The sequence below is a fragment of the Coffea eugenioides genome, chromosome 11, assembly GCF_003713205.1.
Source record: "Coffea eugenioides isolate CCC68of chromosome 11, Ceug_1.0, whole genome shotgun sequence".
Classification (NCBI taxonomy): Eukaryota; Viridiplantae; Streptophyta; class Magnoliopsida; order Gentianales; family Rubiaceae; genus Coffea; species Coffea eugenioides.
The window spans coordinates 23,851,605-23,868,398 of NC_040045.1; the positions used below are offsets into that span (position 1 = coordinate 23,851,605).

Consider the following 16,794-nt stretch of genomic DNA (forward strand, 5'->3'; position numbering starts at 1 on the left):
TGAACTCAAGAACACAACTAGGCAATGATTACTGCACATTTTGTTATCTAATGTTTGGGCATGCAGCATGAATATGCACGTAATGATGAGGTGATCTCTCTTGTGCCAGCAGAAAATTTGTTCCCGCAAAACCCTAATTGGCTAATATCCTAATCTCGTAGTACAACAATTAATGTCTTGCTGGATTGCGTCAATCACATCATAAACTGCATTGCTTTGTCCAGTGATATGGAGCTGAATACATAGAAATAAGAAATAACCAGCCAACATATGCAAGATTAACTCGCTAGGGAAATCATCTGGTATCAAAAGCAGAAGTTGCAGGTATGACCAAATTCTAAGATCTCAACCAAAAAGTTTGTCGACTAATATAAGGTGAGTGTTCTATAAAAGGGATATCTAGTTGATTAATATGTACAACTCCAAATGCCAAAGTTCTATGGCACAGAAAATGAATTGTTGATTATTTTGACAGTTTTAACACATTAGCAAATTTCACCTAAAAAAAGCGCTCAAATGAAGCTCACAATTCATTCACAAAACTAATAACCCCACCAAAATTTGAAGGTTAAGTTTTGATAACGCGGCCCTTGTACTGTCCTCTCCGAATCACAAAATTATCAGGAGGTTGAAACTCTTCTAACCAAGTCATGTGAGTGATTGTCTCTCCATCCACCTCAAGGCTACCTTCATTATTGACAGAAAGGGAGAGTCAGGTGAGTTGTTCAAGTTAATATACTTATACAAGAGAATTGCAGAAACTTGTCAGAAGCTCGAATTACCAGGCAGATCTCCTCTTGGGGACCTTCGGAAATATGTGCAATGCCGTCCATCCTCAGAGGAGTAGGGCGGAGAAAGGATGTCAAAAATGGCACAGGGAGTTATAGCTTTGAAACAATGTATGTTACCTCCACTAGTTGGATAGAGAACTGTTGTTTCAGTCGGAGCAGTCATCTCACAGTCCCTTGCGAGTTTTGCCGGTCTTGCTAAATCCCAGGAAAAATATCAAACTACGTAAAAGAACTATAACATCCTTTCCATTGAGTAATCAATAATGCTATCGAGGTATTGGGGGAAAAAAAGTCAAGAAACAAGAAAACATCCCTAAGAAATCAAGGCTGAAAAAAGCTAACAAGTACCAACACAGCAAGGTCAGACAAAAAAACAAATCTATATACGTCTTGCCAGTAAAAATATTTGAATAAAAAGGACCCACAGTCCCATGGACTCATCCTATAACATTTGTTTGATTTACTGTTCTCCTATAAAAATGTCCATCCTTTTAGAAAAAGCTATTCAAATTTAAGATCACAATGTACTATGATATAGAAAATCAGAAAAATGATGGAAATAAACAAACTAAAAACCCAAAAGAGAAAGAAGAGCAGCAGAAAGGAAAGCTTCGTGAGGTTAAAAATGGTAAAGTTCTATAGCTGTAGAAACATACAAACAAATAAGCAATTTGATTTCCAATATTAGTACACAAGAATTACGCTACTTCTTTCAGAAAAGCACCAAGCTCTTAGAAGCAGACATGTTAATCATTGGGATCAAGCATAAAATATGTACAGATATTTCATGTCAAAAGGTCGAGCTAGTATAATGGCACACCTTCAGACGGATCAGATGGCCCAGGGATGTCAATCCAATCAAAGGATTTCACATGCAAGGAACCATAGAGAAGCTTGCTTAACACGGTCATGCCCGGATGATTATGAAGGGGAATGATAGAATAAGCAGGCATACAGAAAATTCCCATCTGCAAAAGTACACACGACATGACGGAATCCAAACCAGGATTTACCAACTTTTGCCTTTAAAAAGTTAAACCTACAGCATATATTGAACTGTGTGCTCAAGCCTGTAGTTTAATAACAAAAGTTAAAGCACAAAACAAAGTTAAACTTTGATTAATCGTCGGTTGAGCACTTACAGAGAAGCTATCAGATTCATGTAAGTGCAGGTATTTAATTGGTGGCATTGACTCAGGAACCCCATTATGTCCACGCACCGAACCTTTCCACCCACGTACTAACTGAGCCTCCTGCTCAAGACCCACATCTGATGGTTTAATTTTGTCTGCCAAAAACAAGAGAGAGTTATGAGGCGTTCAAATCCACAAGAACTGCATAAAAGAAACAGTTTCATGCCAAAAATTCTGGCCCTATAGCCTTATGCAACTGGAAACTACTTAATTTACTAATAGTACTGGAATCAACTTGATGCAGAGAAGGTAACTTTAATAATTGGCAGTTTTTTGGTACTATTCATCTAATTATGCCAAGAACTTAAATTTTTGCTTTGACAAAGCCATTCAGCCACTTTCTTGCACAGGAACTTTTCCTAAAATGTTAGACAACTGATGGAATGCAGACACCATCATACGCAACTACCTAATCTTGAAAATGAGATGACATCATCTTGTTGGATAGTAGATATGATCTGATATAGCAAGGAAACATAAAAAGGATTTGTTGTTCAAAAAGTGCCATTTAAGTTTCATACTTAATTGGCAATACAGCAATCTCTCTCTCTCTCTCTCTCTCTCTCTCTCTCTCATATGTGGATTAAGTCTTAAAAGTACTCTACCATAGGCAAAGAACAAAGAGAAAAATCTAGTTTCATAGAAAAAAAGAGTGCAATTCAGATTCAAATAAGGACCTAATGAAAAATAAAAATAAAAGAAACCACATGAGGGTATCCCAACAACCCTGATTCATATTACACTCATATATAAATATTGTAAACGACCTCCAGGTGAAATGTTGAAGGAAGTTGCAATGTGTAACTAATGGCACATGTTGACAATGAACATCTAATACTTACATGTCTGAAAATGGTACTTATGGGCCGACAGGAGAGGTTCCTCCATAGCATGCTCACAAGCAGTCCAAACTTCCTATTGGGTGCTCCTTATATAACAACTTTAGATGCACATTCCAGATCTCAGTGGTTGAGGCAGTAACCAAAGCAATCCGTTAAAACACGTGCAGACCGGCAAACCAAAGAAAAGAAAAAGAAAAAAAATTCCCAGATCGTTATGTAAAGATCTCAGCCAATTTTGTCTCACTAGTTCTCTTCTCATCCAAGCTCCACCCTGCCCTAAAAAGGCCAACTGAGTAAAAACCCCTTCAAATAAAAATGCCAAAAAAAGGAAGAATTTCTTCCTCTAGAGGATCTCTTCCCCTCTCCTCCCAAAAGATATATGAAAAAGAGACCTCTCCCTCTGTCCCATCTCTCTTGCTGAACATATAAGGAGAATCTTTTATACAAGAATCCAAATTTCTTCTCTTTAAGTGTCTTAGGCAGCCAGTCTAAGCCACAATTCATGTGATGCAGCACCAAGTGGAGTGAAGAGATGATAAGATCTCTTTTGAAATGCTTGTGTGTGAAAACTTAAATTATAGGATTTCCACCTATGTTTTTCTAGAAACTGCCACTCAAAATTTCACAAAGAAAGCACATCACAACATCATAAATTTAAAACAATTTCGTTGAATTCCTTCATAACCTAAGGCTATGACAACAGAGAGAGAGAGAACATGCCAGCCTTAGAGGCCAAGGATTCTTAACAACTAGCTTAATCAAAGAGATAAGGAAGCTTCACATAGCAAAAAGGTGTAAGAATCCAAACTGGGTTGAGTGCTTTAGAAAAGGCAACCATAAACTTGAGTTCGACACTTAAAGGCAGGACTCTTATCAAAAATCTAATTCGGAAATTGCTAGGGCTAAAAAATGAACCAATATACTCGATACTTGAATCGGCTTTAGCTTGATAACAGCTCGTTTGAGTTTGGTTCACCAGCTAATCAAGCCACATTTGAACAGCGTTTTATGTTCAATAACATTCAAACTCAATAAAAGCTAGTTCAAACTCGTTTTGGCAAATAAACAAGCCAAGCTTGAACAAATTTTCAAGCTCGTTAAAATAATCAACCAAGCTTGAACACTAGGGTGTTCGCCTTGATTAGGTTCGTTTATACCCCTAGAAATTGCACCTAGCTGGCACAAAGACCTGATATCCCTGCTGCATAACTGCTGAAATTACAAAAATACCGTCAGCATTCAAATTCTACATACATAATTAAAAAGACAGTGGAAACCTTCCCTTGGACTAAATGTTTCTCTTTGATGACATACTCTATAATCTTAGGTTGCAAAAAGGAATGTGCTTTCTCTAGATTCATGATAGATGCAGCACCATCATGATCTCCCCATGATTTTACTCATTGCTGCATCAAGTTTCTGACAATTTTGTAGACCTAATTCACACACTATATACTAGTACCTGAATGCACTTCCAATGGGATATTATATACTCCATCCTCATAATAGATCTTAACAGGTCCTACATTGAATTAGTTCTTCCAGATAAGTTTGCATTTCCTCACAAAACTTAGAGGTGAAAATGAACAACTACAACTTCGCAGATACCAGGTCCTTTAATCTTATGCATTGGACATATTTAATCCACGTAACTTCAACTTTATATCAAAAGGTGATATACTGCATATTCTGTATTTTTTGAAGAACTTAGCAGCCTTCTATAAGTAACAAAGCACTGAACAAAGATTGCACCATTTAATAAAGAGGGAAATAGAAATAAGGGTGGTGGATTAACTTTTACTGAGTAATGAGAAAGTAAAAAAGATAACTAGCGGATAAAACACAAAGCTTATTGAGTTTTGTCCTTATTGGTTAACATTCAAGGTCATAATATCACATGGTTTATCTAGGGATAGATCGTAAAAAGTTCCCTTTAAGTGAGAAGCATGACCAAACAACAAATGCACCATGAGTATAAAAATATTCATATGCTCTATCATAGTTAACTTTAGCCAGGTCAGTTGGATGATAAAGTGAAGTGCATCTGCTGTTACTCCACCAATTAATTGACAACTAAATGCAAGAGTGACAACTTCTACGCCAGACTAAGCAACATGGTCTGAAAGACTGATTATATAAGCATGTAAACCATGCCGTTGTATAACAAATCATCTAAGGAAATGAGGAATGAGCACTTTATTTCATTCTTTCCTTAAATGACTAGGCAATCGAGAATGATGCGAATAGGGTATAAACTCCATGTGAGGCACAATAAATTACACTGACTCTCTTAAAGAGAAATGAGCATAACAGCCTGATCCTTAAACAAAAAGGTACACGAGTCTAGCATCATGCCGGACTGCTAACTATGATCATATAGGCCACATTTTTTAATGATTGAGTTGAAGTTGTTAGGTAATCCGTAATCCTACCCACAACCATAACAAACAAACAAGAGATTACTAAAAAAAGTTATAGATCATTGCAGGAATCGATTATTGAAAACACGTGTCCTATATAAAAGCACTCACAAGAACAAGACCAAAAAATAAAAGAATGTGCATATTAGATTCAAAAAGAGTCTTAACCGAATACAGCACAACTGATTATTGGTATCTTAAGCACACAATTCTGTTCACATTGGACAATGATGCATAAATAAAGAAACATCAAATTCAAGCAACGATGCAGATCATTCAGTCTACTTACCTAACAGAGCGCGGACTTTCTCAAGACCCTCCTCAGATATAGGTCCATTTGGCGTGAGCGAAACTTTACAAGCGTTATAAAGCTTCTGTACAGCTGGCATGATTTTACGACCGCACACGGATCCAAACCCCCCAAAAAACAGCCAAAACTAACTGTCGTAACGGAAAATCTATCACAAATTCAACCAGCTCGATATAAAAGCAGCAATTCCAGTTTGAAGGGTCCTCTTATCTCGCTGAAGACCCTTCAAATCATTCATCCAATCAGAAAACCCCACGCAATCGCAATCAAACCCACAATCACGTGTCCACATGCAACTCAATTCATTCTCTTCTTCTGCATTTTCATACTCCCTACTAAGACCACAAAAATCCAGAAAAGACAAAATCAACATCAAATATTAATTAACTCAAAACCTATTCAAACAAAAATAATTGAACAAGAAAACAGAGTGAATTCTTCCACAACTCATGTCAGGTGAAAATCACAGCTGACAACAACAACGACCCAAATTCACTATTAAAGTCCTAGGACATGCATAAAGATTAAAATTTGAAACTCATTCACCACATATGAAGCTATCCTCTGATCAATCAGAGAAAATTCAATTCAGCTAGTAAAAAAGAAGCACATACTAGGAAATAAAAAAACCCAAAAAACAAGGTTCACAATTCGTCACCAGATAAGAAGAAAAATGAAAAAGAACTTCGTGCATACAAACATAAGCAAGTAACTCCACAAAATAATATCTGCCCGCAATTAATTCAAATGGTATTGAAGATAATTGCGAGAATTTCCAGGTGAAATGGAAATAAAGATTGATAAAAATCTTACCTTTGAGAAGTAATCAGAGCAGAGAATGAAGGGTGTTGGAGTAAGGGGCGTCCAGGAGAGATGCACCAGGCAGTACGAGGTAATTGTAACTGAAACGAGAGAAGATCGAAACGTAAAAATAAAATACGTTTGTCTTTATTTTGGCCTTTTTATACATGTATATTTTTTGGGCGGGGCGTTTTGGGGTGGCGGAGGCGTCCGTGTTAGCGTATTAGAAGTAGCAAGATTGCTTTAACTTGCTGTCTCGCTCCCTCAGATATATGCCCTTTAGAGGTTTGACCCTATTATTTTTTACCCCCTCAAAAGGAATAATACACTTACTGTTAATCTTTTGCTTCTAAACTTTAAAGGATATTTTTTTGGTGTTTAGGGTTGTTTTGTGGGGTGGGGGGTGATTGGTGCGGTTGATAAATTTTTCTTTTATTTTTCTTTTTTATACTTTTTCATTTTGATACGATATTTTTATTTTAATATTTGTTATGTAGTATTTTTGAATATGTATTTTGTATTTCTCTGCAGATAAGACAATATGGAATAACGGCTATAAATTATATATGCAGTCGAATTATTGTAATAAATTCTATTTTTATACCATACATGTGTTATAGTATTATAAAATATTAAAGAAAAACATATGTCGTTTCTTTAGAATTAGATATTTTAGATTCAAATCCCATTTTTCCCTCCCTATTTCTTAAAACTACTAGAAATTAGAGGGAAAAAAACCTATCCATTAAATACATACAGTTGTTCATGTAAATAGTTTCTTACCTCAAGTATTCATGAACAACCATAAATTGACAAAATGTTTTAATCACTTGTACCACAAGTAAATTTTTTTTTTTTTTCGATATGGGAACAACAATTTTTGAGTGTATAGTAAAGATGATGAGTTGCATCAACATGTTGTGCCTCAACTAGTAAGTATTTTGATCATTATGTCCAAAATACTCAAATTTGAATTTCACTATCAATTAAAGCGTAATTATAAGCAATATAAAAAAAAAAAAATCACGCATCAACGTTAATAGCATAGCATCGGAATAGGGTGAACCTCTATTTCTTCCCCCCCCCCCTCCTGCATCTGCCCTACTTCTTAAATCCTACCTCGTCGAAAAATATTTTAAAAAATACTATTCCTTTTTTAAAGAGAAAAAAAAAAAGCAAACAAACAAAAGCTGAGTTTCAAGCTAGTGTTTAGATTTCTGATCAGTACAAAATCTTGCCCATTTAATGTCAAATTATTGAACGAATGAAGTGATCGAAGCCAGCTCTTAATATTTATTTCCACCCGACTAAAGAAGACTCAATAGGATGATGATGCAAATTTCCAAGGTATGTAAAGTTAGATATTATCTGCTTGAGTTACCAATAATTCTGCTGTTCTTATCTATTTCATGCCTGATTAAATGTCTTAATGCGCATCAACTTCCCCCTGGTACTGTCAAACAATCCTCTGGATAAGGAAGACGTGATCTACTTTTCCTTTTACTTCCCCGACAGCAAAATTGTTACGCTAGAAAGCATATTCTATAACTAGACATTTTTTCATCTGCTTAGCAATGCTTTCTTTGTAATTTCGCTGGGATAATCTAAGAGAAGATAAAAATGAATATTTGGATGTTTACAATTGATCGTGGAACTCCCCCTTTTTTTTGAAGCAAAGATAGGGTAGAAAATCGAGCAAAAATGTATTTGAATCCGAGAAGTTTCGAATACTCGAATTCGAAGCTTTTCACTTGTACTATAAAATAAAATGAATTTTGTAGATAGCTACTATTGCTTAACACAATCTTGTCACTGTCACAGCTTGATATCCCAATCTGAACGGAATAGGCTATTCACTGACTTCCTCAGGATCGTTGACAAGTGCATTTGACCTCGAACCTTTTTGCCAGATTGGGATTTGTTTTAGATCCGTTTTGGGCATTTTTAAACAAACCAAAGTACAGGAAACAAGAGTTCAATCTTTTCATTCCATCACCTAACTGTTGTACTTGGATCTTGATCTTAATGCCTAACTGATTCTACTTATAGCCCAGCATTTTCACCCTTTGGGCCGTGCATTGCCTTTACGCATCCCAAAACAATTTGCCATTGATACTATTCACCTTTCATTTTTTTTTTCTTTCGGATGGGGTGTGAAGCATTGTTTGGATTGTAAAAAGAAAAATGACTACGTTTTCTGTAAATACATTTTTAAATCACATTATTATCTCACATATATTAAATTGTTACAGTAATTTTTCTGCAAAAAATCTAAAAAAATGCAATCCAAACAAAGAAAAAGGAAGAAAAGATGCATGGAATTTGTGGGATGGTAGTGTAATATTTGAGCTTCTTGTGCAACAGTAAGAATCTCCTAATATTCGAGCTTCTTTTTGGTATTATAAGATTGTTAGGTAAGTTGTGGGATGGTAGAAAGAGGAAGGAAAAGTGCATGGAAAAAAGTTACCTTCACTTTGTAACAAATTATAATTTTCAGGTACCTTGTAGCTTTATTTCTTTTAACATCCATTTTGGCTTACTTTATGTTATGGAACCTGAGGATTTTGCAAGAAAGCTGTCATCATAGCTATAATAATAATAATAATATTACACTGGCATAATCTCCATGAATAATTGTTAATTACCCCTTTATTTCAAATATTTCGAGATTTAATAAACCTTAATTAAAAAATGAGCTTACCTTTTTCTCTTCTTTTGTTACCTCATTTTTTCTGTGACTTTTTTTTTAAACTTTTTAAAGAGAGACCGTAACCGTGGTAAATGTCCATGAGAAATATGGCCTGGATCAGCCCAAGGACAGAGAGCCACTACTAGGCATAGGAAAATATTTGATCCATAAGTTAATGGGTCAGTGTCAGTCAACATAAAAGTCTAGATAAGAATGTCCATGCCAACCCAAACCCCCAAATACAAAATAATAATAAAAAATAAATAACCACCAAACCCCCAAATTAAAGTTGAAGCCTGAAGGTGACATTCCAATAAGGTGGGCCAGTATCAGCAATTAGGCAATTTCATAGCCTTTATGGCCTTGTCCTTTTGCAAGCCTTTTTCTCAATCAAATCCAGATTCCAGATTGTGATTGTGATTTGGTAGGAAAAGCGAAAACTACATAAATGATTTTTTAAAAAAATAAAATAAAATTGGAAGATGAAAGCAATCCCACTTTATTCATGCAATCTAACTAAAGATTCTGATAAAAAGAAGATACAAGATGGAAATCATGACTAGCACTGTTACAACCCATAACATAGGATAATTAATAAACAATGTCAAAAGGCATCAAAATCACCATTAATCCTCAGGAACTGGTAGGTCCTCATCTGCAAGTGGTGCCAAAATCCAATCTCCATTCTCATCTATTACCATCCCTTTGTTCTTCTCAACCCACCATGTCTCAGGAACCAAATACTCTTCTTTCAAGAATGCGCTAGACTTGTTCACCAGAGCTAAACTTCTCTTCACCTTCAGCTCAAACTCTCCTTTACTCCCATTCCAACCATTTACAACATGCAATATTGCCTGCAAATTGTGCCAATCACTTGGGTTTTTGGAGTCCTTCAAGTGTGGAGATTTCCTTGTATCAATCTCCAAAAGAGTCCCTGTATTAACATAGCCAAGCAAGCCACTGGGGTACAGTGGAATCAAATCAATCTTGTTTTTAACATGCAAAATTTTCAGATTTGGGAATTCAAGAACCCTTTCATTGAAAGCCTTATTCCCAATTTGCGGACTCCCAAAAACAATGGCTGATACCGGAATATCAGTCACCCCATTTTCCACGAGATCAAAAGCTGATAAAATTGATAAAGCTGCACCAAGACTGTGCCCAGTGAATGTTATGCTGAGCTTTTCATCTTTGTACTGCTCAATCAAACTTTTCATTTTTGACAGAAGCTGTTTTCTTGCACTTGTTTTTGTAAAAGAAGATTTGGGATCTTCAGAAACATAAATAGTTAGCCAACCATACATAACTTTAGTCGCTTTCTCCTCCTCATCTTCATCGCTGTCGTCTTCATTTGCTTCAACCTTCTTGTCCCAAGATTTTGGCTTAAAAAGCTGATCAGCTGATTCAGGCCGAGCACTGAAAACGTCTATCCATTCATAATCTCTGGACGTGCCCCGCCAGGCAACGTAGATTTCACGGCGGCCTAAAGATTTGCTAACTTCATCGGTGGTAGTAGCAATGTAACCAATCCAATTGGACTCACGATCCCATGCTTCACGAGAGCGGGAGTGGAGGAGGATGGCTTCTGGGACGCCGATTTGAGCTGTGGCGTAGAGGAAGCAGTAGACTTGATAATCTGATGCATTTTCCAGCATGACTTTTTGGAAGAATGATTTCTTTCCGTAGCGGCTGCTGCCTGCAAACTTGGAGTTTGCATCATTGACGAAGGAATCATACGTTGCTTGGCAGAAGTCGCCGCCCCGGAGGATCAGTTTCCGGAGGCTCAGATCTAAGGGGTCTAACAGCCCTTCCCAGTTGTTGCTCCCAAGCAGTTCAAGCCATGTTGGTTCTGTTCCTGCTGTTGTTGCCATGGGGCAATTAATATGAGAAGAATTGAAGAAAGTTTCAACTTTCAATATGGGAAAGGCTCAAGTTTGAGAATGGTTATGTGAGATCTGATTTGAGGTTGGAATTGGATAGGCAACTATTTTTAGGCTCTTAGGATATGTAAAGCCATGGATATGTGAATTGTGATGTTGAAAATTCGGTTAAATATTTTAAGGCAATTAGGATATGTAAAACCATGGGGCCTCCATATTTTTTTTTTTTAAGACAATCGGATTGGTTGGTTTAACCGATTGAATTGCTAACCGGTCTTGCCTCTGGTTCGATTCAGTAAAAAATCTAAAGAATCAATTGAACCAATCAAATCGATAAAAATTGAGAAATTCAATTGGTTTTCATTAAGTTTTTTATTTTCTAAAATAAATATTTTAGTTTCATTCAAAATTTTTAATATTACAATAAAAAAATTACATAAATCTTTGAATCGGAATTAAATCGATTGAACCGCCTATTCACTTTCTGATCCAAGTTTAAAAACATTATTGTTTGAATCAGCAGACACCGCATTAACCATGGGGCCTGTTAATTGTGACGTAGCACATTTTTCAAGAAAGTAGCACAAATGGTAGACCCAAGTCACAAATTTACTAATTAAGTTGGGGATAATTGGGACATATAAGGGAGAATTATGGGAGAGAAAAGGATACGTGGAAGTGAAGGTGCTCAGGATCAGGAATTGACTTTTAGGTTTACCATCTTGTATTCGTTGACTTTTAGGCATCGCATCAACTGTAGAGTGGTAATGCAAGTGTAGAGTGGTATAATAATGCGTTTGTTTGGATTGAGCATTAATTATCCAATTTTATTTGCTTACATCATCATTATAATTTTTAATACAATTTTTTATTTTCTCAATTATCTTTTTATCTCACATACATCATATCACAAAAAGTACTACAATAAAAATATCCCAAATAACTTACAATCCAAACAAATGTCTTGAGTCTAGTTGTTCTTGGCAGATTGGGTTGGTAAGATTGTGATTCCTGTGCGGTGATTGTATATAATTCGGTATATATTCATATAACTTTGTTACATGCATAAATTTTATTATACATATCAACTCAATTTAATAACACAATCATACAGTCTCCGTGCAATAGTTCGGTCGGTCATGTGATTTTTCTTTAAGGCATTGATCAGTGTTCAAATCCTGTAATCATCCATGTAAATATACACTAAATTTTAAAATAAGTTAAATGATCGTTTGTAAGTCTACAAATACAACCGTATTTGCTCTAATCCTTCATTAGCATATTATTCTCATTGTTCTCATGATCATAACCATACAGCAGCAACATGGTGCATGGTTTAGATTACTTGATGTTGTGTTTTTCTTTCCTCATATTCTGTTCACGAAATTCATATGACAATAGGTGGTATCATGGTTGTCATCTGTGTCCTATGATCCTAAGGAACGTAGTTGCAGCTCTCGGGTCGGTTGATGAAGACTAATACGTTTGAAAAACGTTTTCAAGAGTAAACTGGAGCATTTGGTAAACATATTTCTAGGAGAGATAATTGTGTGCATCTGAAGGCGAATCCAACAGATGTTCAATTCCTTTTCCAAAGATAAGGTAGCAGACAGCTCTGTTTCATTATGAAAATTACCGCAAATAGAAGGCGTGATCGGTGAGATACGAGGAGTTTTAAGTGACATGAAACAGCCTGGTTCACAAAAAAAAAAAAAAAAAAAAGAGTCAAGAATGCAACGTTTAATTTGACTCCCATAAGGTCATAACAATAAGAATAGGATTGAAAGACCCGAAAGACGAACTAAATTGCTTTATACTCGAATTGAACTCAACTCAGTAAGAGCTCATTGGAATTTGGTTTGTCAGCTAATTAAATCAAGTTTGAATAGTATTTTGTGTTTGATAAACTTTTAAACTCGACTCAATTAGTATATGAGTGAAATTTACATGTAAAAAAGTTTAAATTATCAAGTTTGACTCGAGTTCGACTCAATAAAAATTCATTCAAATTCGAGTCAAGAAATAAACAAATTAAATTTAAACAAAACTTAATACTTATTAGAATAATCAAACAGACTTGAACATTAAAATGTTTGATTTGTACTGAAACCAAAAAAAAAAAAAAGCTACTTAGACATTTGTTTTTCAACAAATTAATGGTTTTTAGTTTCAACCTTTTTGTTTACAATGTTGCTTGTTAGGAAATTACTAGGAGGAGATCACCGCGCATTTGCGCGGTGGACAGTTCTGAAATTTATGTGCCCAGATATGCCCTATTTGCAAAATGCCTGCATCGCAACTAAGGCTCAAAAAAAGGGAAAATATGTCATTGAAAAGTACAATAATATACACAATAAATATAGATTGTTCACAGTCAAGGAATTCATAATAAATAGATAAAACAATAAAATTAGTCTTGTAGAATCTCGAAACATGAACTTGAACTTCCATGATTCCGATAAATGCATATTTTAACTTAACCAAAAACAAAAACTTTCTGTAGTTCGTACTCGCCCTAGAAGTGTAATGAGTAATTTCGAAAGAAACTGCTGAAGAACCTGCCATGTATTATAACAAAAAAGAAAGTAAGATATAATCCATCGAAATTAGTTTACTGCTGTAAACCAAGTTAAAAATAAATCAAGGGACTTGAATAATGCCAACAAGGACAGGACAAATTCAACAAACATTTGCACTTTTGGTTACTAATACTTTCATAAAAAATTTGTTACCCATTGTATTTTTTAACCCATTTCACAAGCAAGAAACTTTTCTTTTTTCTTTTTTTTTGGTACAGTAGTTGTCAAAGTCAAGAAATGAAAAAATTCTTATAGGTAAGCTAAAGTGTCTTGCTTGGTAACTCGAGTTCTCACCAAAGTGAAACTATTAGATGTGCCAAATCCTTGGAGATGGTATGCAAGTAAACTTTTCCACAACTTGATCATGCAGCTGCGCAATTTACACAAAATGCCAATGGAAGATAAGGTGAAAAAGGAAATAAAATCATGCAAACAAATAGGCCAAGAAAATCCTAAAATGTAAAAATGAAGCAGAAACTTCTCCAGAGACAATATCTTTATATTCTAATGACATGCTCCAATCCAAAATCCAAAATATATGCAACTCTAAATAATGTCATGTAATTCAGCTTTTATTCCCAATATAGTTCATATTACTCTAGCATCAAGAATCTATAAAAATTTTCTGGTGTAAAGAAAAACAGTGAAGGCAATATTCATCTAAAAAATTGGTATTCAATTATGTTTCAGGATTGCTCCTGTTGAATATTCGCAGGGTTTACATGGATTGTTGAGTTTTTGCAACAACTTGTTTAATCAAACTTTTGATATCTATTCTATTCCCATAGAAAGAAAACACAAGCACATGTGACCATTAAAAATCCCTAAAATGGAACACACAACTCTAAATATATAGGGAAGGCAAATAACAAAAAAGTTTCTACGAGTTGCTCTCCAATTTTTCATTTTTTGTAAAATCTCAAAATTAGTCCAACGTTGGTCATAAAGTTTTGCTAATCTCAATATTATTAAGAACACAGGTTTCAAAGCAGATTCATCAACTTCACTATTCCCTGATTGTCACAGTCAGCATTAGTTTGTTAATCATTGTTAATTGGGACCTACTTCACACACTTCACATGGTTTGAAATTAACTACTTCAACTGTTAACAGCCTGAGGTTTTAAGCCAAGCATTGAATAATTTCTATAGATAGCATGCTTAGCAAAGCAATAATGACATTTCAAACTTTAATCAAACGATATTGATCCCAATCCAAAAAAATAAAAGAAAATTACCTACGAAAAACCTATGAAATACGTAAAAAAGAAAATTACCTATGAAATAGCAAAGCAAGCGTATTGTCAATTCTCAAAAGAGCTGCAGAGTACAACAATCATTATTAACTTCAATTAACTTCAAAGTCTTGAAAAAAAGAAACACAGCCTCTGAAGATCTTTATCACAGTAAAGGTGAGTAAAAAGACAGTCTACCGTGGCACAAAAAGATAAGAATTAGTTTCTTCATCTCAATTATAACTAAGAAAGCACTTGTTCACTACACTCTTACCTCATACGTTAAACCTTACACATTAACAAGCACAAATTGGAAACAGTGACAGATTTTCAAATGCATCAGTGACATCTAATGTATTAGATGAATTCATATACGGTATTCAGCAAGCAAAGATAACACCATCTGTCAAATGTCACCCACAATTTGAACATCAGATGAACATTCAACGCATGAATCTTACAATAAATGTCATCAAGTAGACAAATGCAGTGTAAAATAGAGAAGTGATGTCAGAAACAAACTACCTGATACCCATTCCATTCAGCATTTAAAGGCATGCCTAGGGCTGGAGGAAATATCATTGATGCTGAAGACCAGGGTGAGGCACTTGTCTGAGTAGCACCATGCAATAGAGCAGATCCACCAGTAACAAAACCCGAAGTATGGTCATTTCCTGCTACAAAAGTAGGATCAGGGTTAGATGTACCCCAACAATAACATATTCATATAAAGAAAAGAACCTTTAAAGTTGCTTAGAAGAAAGAAGATTTCACAAAAAAAATGGCGATAACAGAAACAAAAGGAAAAATTTATTGAGAGAGCATAAAAGCAAGTCTTACCAACATAAATCAAACAATAAAAAAAAAAATTTCCCCAAAGGGAACAAAATACTGTATATATATGTGGAAGCAAATTCTAGAGAAGTTTCTATGCATTATTTTCCAATTTTTCTTTTTTTCTAAAAATATAAAATTGGGTCCAACATCAAAGGTCAATGTTGTGAAGCACAGGGATACTATTTTCTGAACATATTTTTTCCAGCCAAAGATCTTGCCAAGTTTTTTTAGTAATTTAAAAGAGGAAAGATGGTATCTTCATAGTAGATTACATGGATTTTGCTTTTTAAACTCTATTTATCTAATTCATATAACTATGTATCTCATGAATCATGAGCTGATGAAAACATCTTCAAGCAAGTCAGTCATAATAATGATTTCACTTGGCAAGTCAAAACCACAAAACCAGAAAATTCGACTATGAAATAAAGATTTCATCATACAGCTTCCAAAATTTTGACATTACCAAGAATACCAAGTAGTTTAAATAACAAATTCATCATGTTCACCAGCCAAGGGAAAAAATAAAGATAGAGAAGAAAAAGATACTCGTATCTAATTTACTTTGACAAACACAATAAAACCTAAAACACAAAACACTGGAAGAAAGTTGCTCATTCTTCCAATCACTTTTACCTTTATCCTTTCTCTGACAAAAATCTCAATAAACAAAAATAGGCTAAATTAGGTGAGAGAAACTATTTATAGAAAAAGACTATGGTTTATAGTATAAATAGTAGAACACAAATAAATATTACCAGCTTTAACTACTTCTTCGAGATGTCAACTTCAAATCTTCATATTCCTTCCTGTAACAACAACCAATAATATACTCAGAAACGTAACACCAAAAGAACAAAAAAAAGAGAGGAAAAAAAAAACATCGTCCATCAAATCCTAAACTGGGAGTGGAAGGGAAAAAAATTAAATCAGAATGATACAACAAATATACTCTCCCTTACCAGTTGTTTTTCATGGGTGGCCATTTTTCCTCCAAGAAAGGCAAAAATGGTACACCAAAACACCAAAGAGGTATAAACAATTAAGTAAATAAATATCTAAAAGCTAGCTAATCTTCAATTATTCATCATCTTAGACGATATTAAAAGTTTTTCTTCTAATTAAAAATTAAAAATCAATGATAAAACAGAAATGAAATGGAGACATTATTCATGGAAAGAAAGGGGAAGAAAAGTACTATATCTGCATGTAATTTTG

The 16,794-nt window shown here is 34.7% G+C and overlaps 2 protein-coding genes and 1 long non-coding RNA gene across 6 annotated transcripts; all 3 read right to left on the reverse strand.

Moving 5' to 3' along the window:
* Positions 1-338: 338 nt before the first annotated feature.
* Positions 339-6,556, reverse strand: LOC113751169 (plant cysteine oxidase 4). 3 transcript variants are annotated; one of them, XM_027295067.1, is made up of 6 exons: positions 6,370-6,556; positions 5,536-5,888; positions 1,934-2,079; positions 1,612-1,759; positions 783-986; positions 339-687 (listed from the first exon to the last, which is right to left on the reverse strand). In XM_027295067.1, exons 2-6 carry the CDS (start codon positions 5,633-5,635, stop codon positions 569-571), a joined length of 717 nt encoding a protein of 238 aa, XP_027150868.1. In that variant the 5' UTR covers positions 5,636-5,888; positions 6,370-6,556; the 3' UTR covers positions 339-568. The 3 variants fall into 3 exon arrangements, with proteins under 3 accessions (XP_027150868.1, XP_027150869.1, XP_027150870.1); XM_027295068.1 differs by having other exon boundaries at positions 5,536-5,891; XM_027295069.1 differs by lacking the exons at positions 5,536-5,888; positions 6,370-6,556 and adding an exon at positions 2,827-3,390.
* A 2,950-nt stretch (positions 6,557-9,506) lies between these two features.
* On the reverse strand, positions 9,507-11,140 carry LOC113751535 (phospholipase A1-IIdelta). Its single transcript, XM_027295573.1, has one exon. It carries the CDS (start codon positions 10,915-10,917, stop codon positions 9,673-9,675), a length of 1,245 nt encoding a protein of 414 aa, XP_027151374.1. The 5' UTR covers positions 10,918-11,140; the 3' UTR covers positions 9,507-9,672.
* A 2,168-nt stretch (positions 11,141-13,308) lies between these two features.
* Positions 13,309-15,399, reverse strand: LOC113754280. Of its 2 annotated transcripts, XR_003465164.1 has the most exons (4): positions 15,265-15,399; positions 14,782-14,824; positions 13,800-13,875; positions 13,309-13,484 (listed from the first exon to the last, which is right to left on the reverse strand). It is a non-coding gene; the product is annotated as an uncharacterized LOC113754280 (long non-coding RNA). The 2 variants fall into 2 exon arrangements; XR_003465165.1 differs by lacking the exon at positions 14,782-14,824.
* Between the last annotated feature and the right edge of the window lie 1,395 nt (positions 15,400-16,794).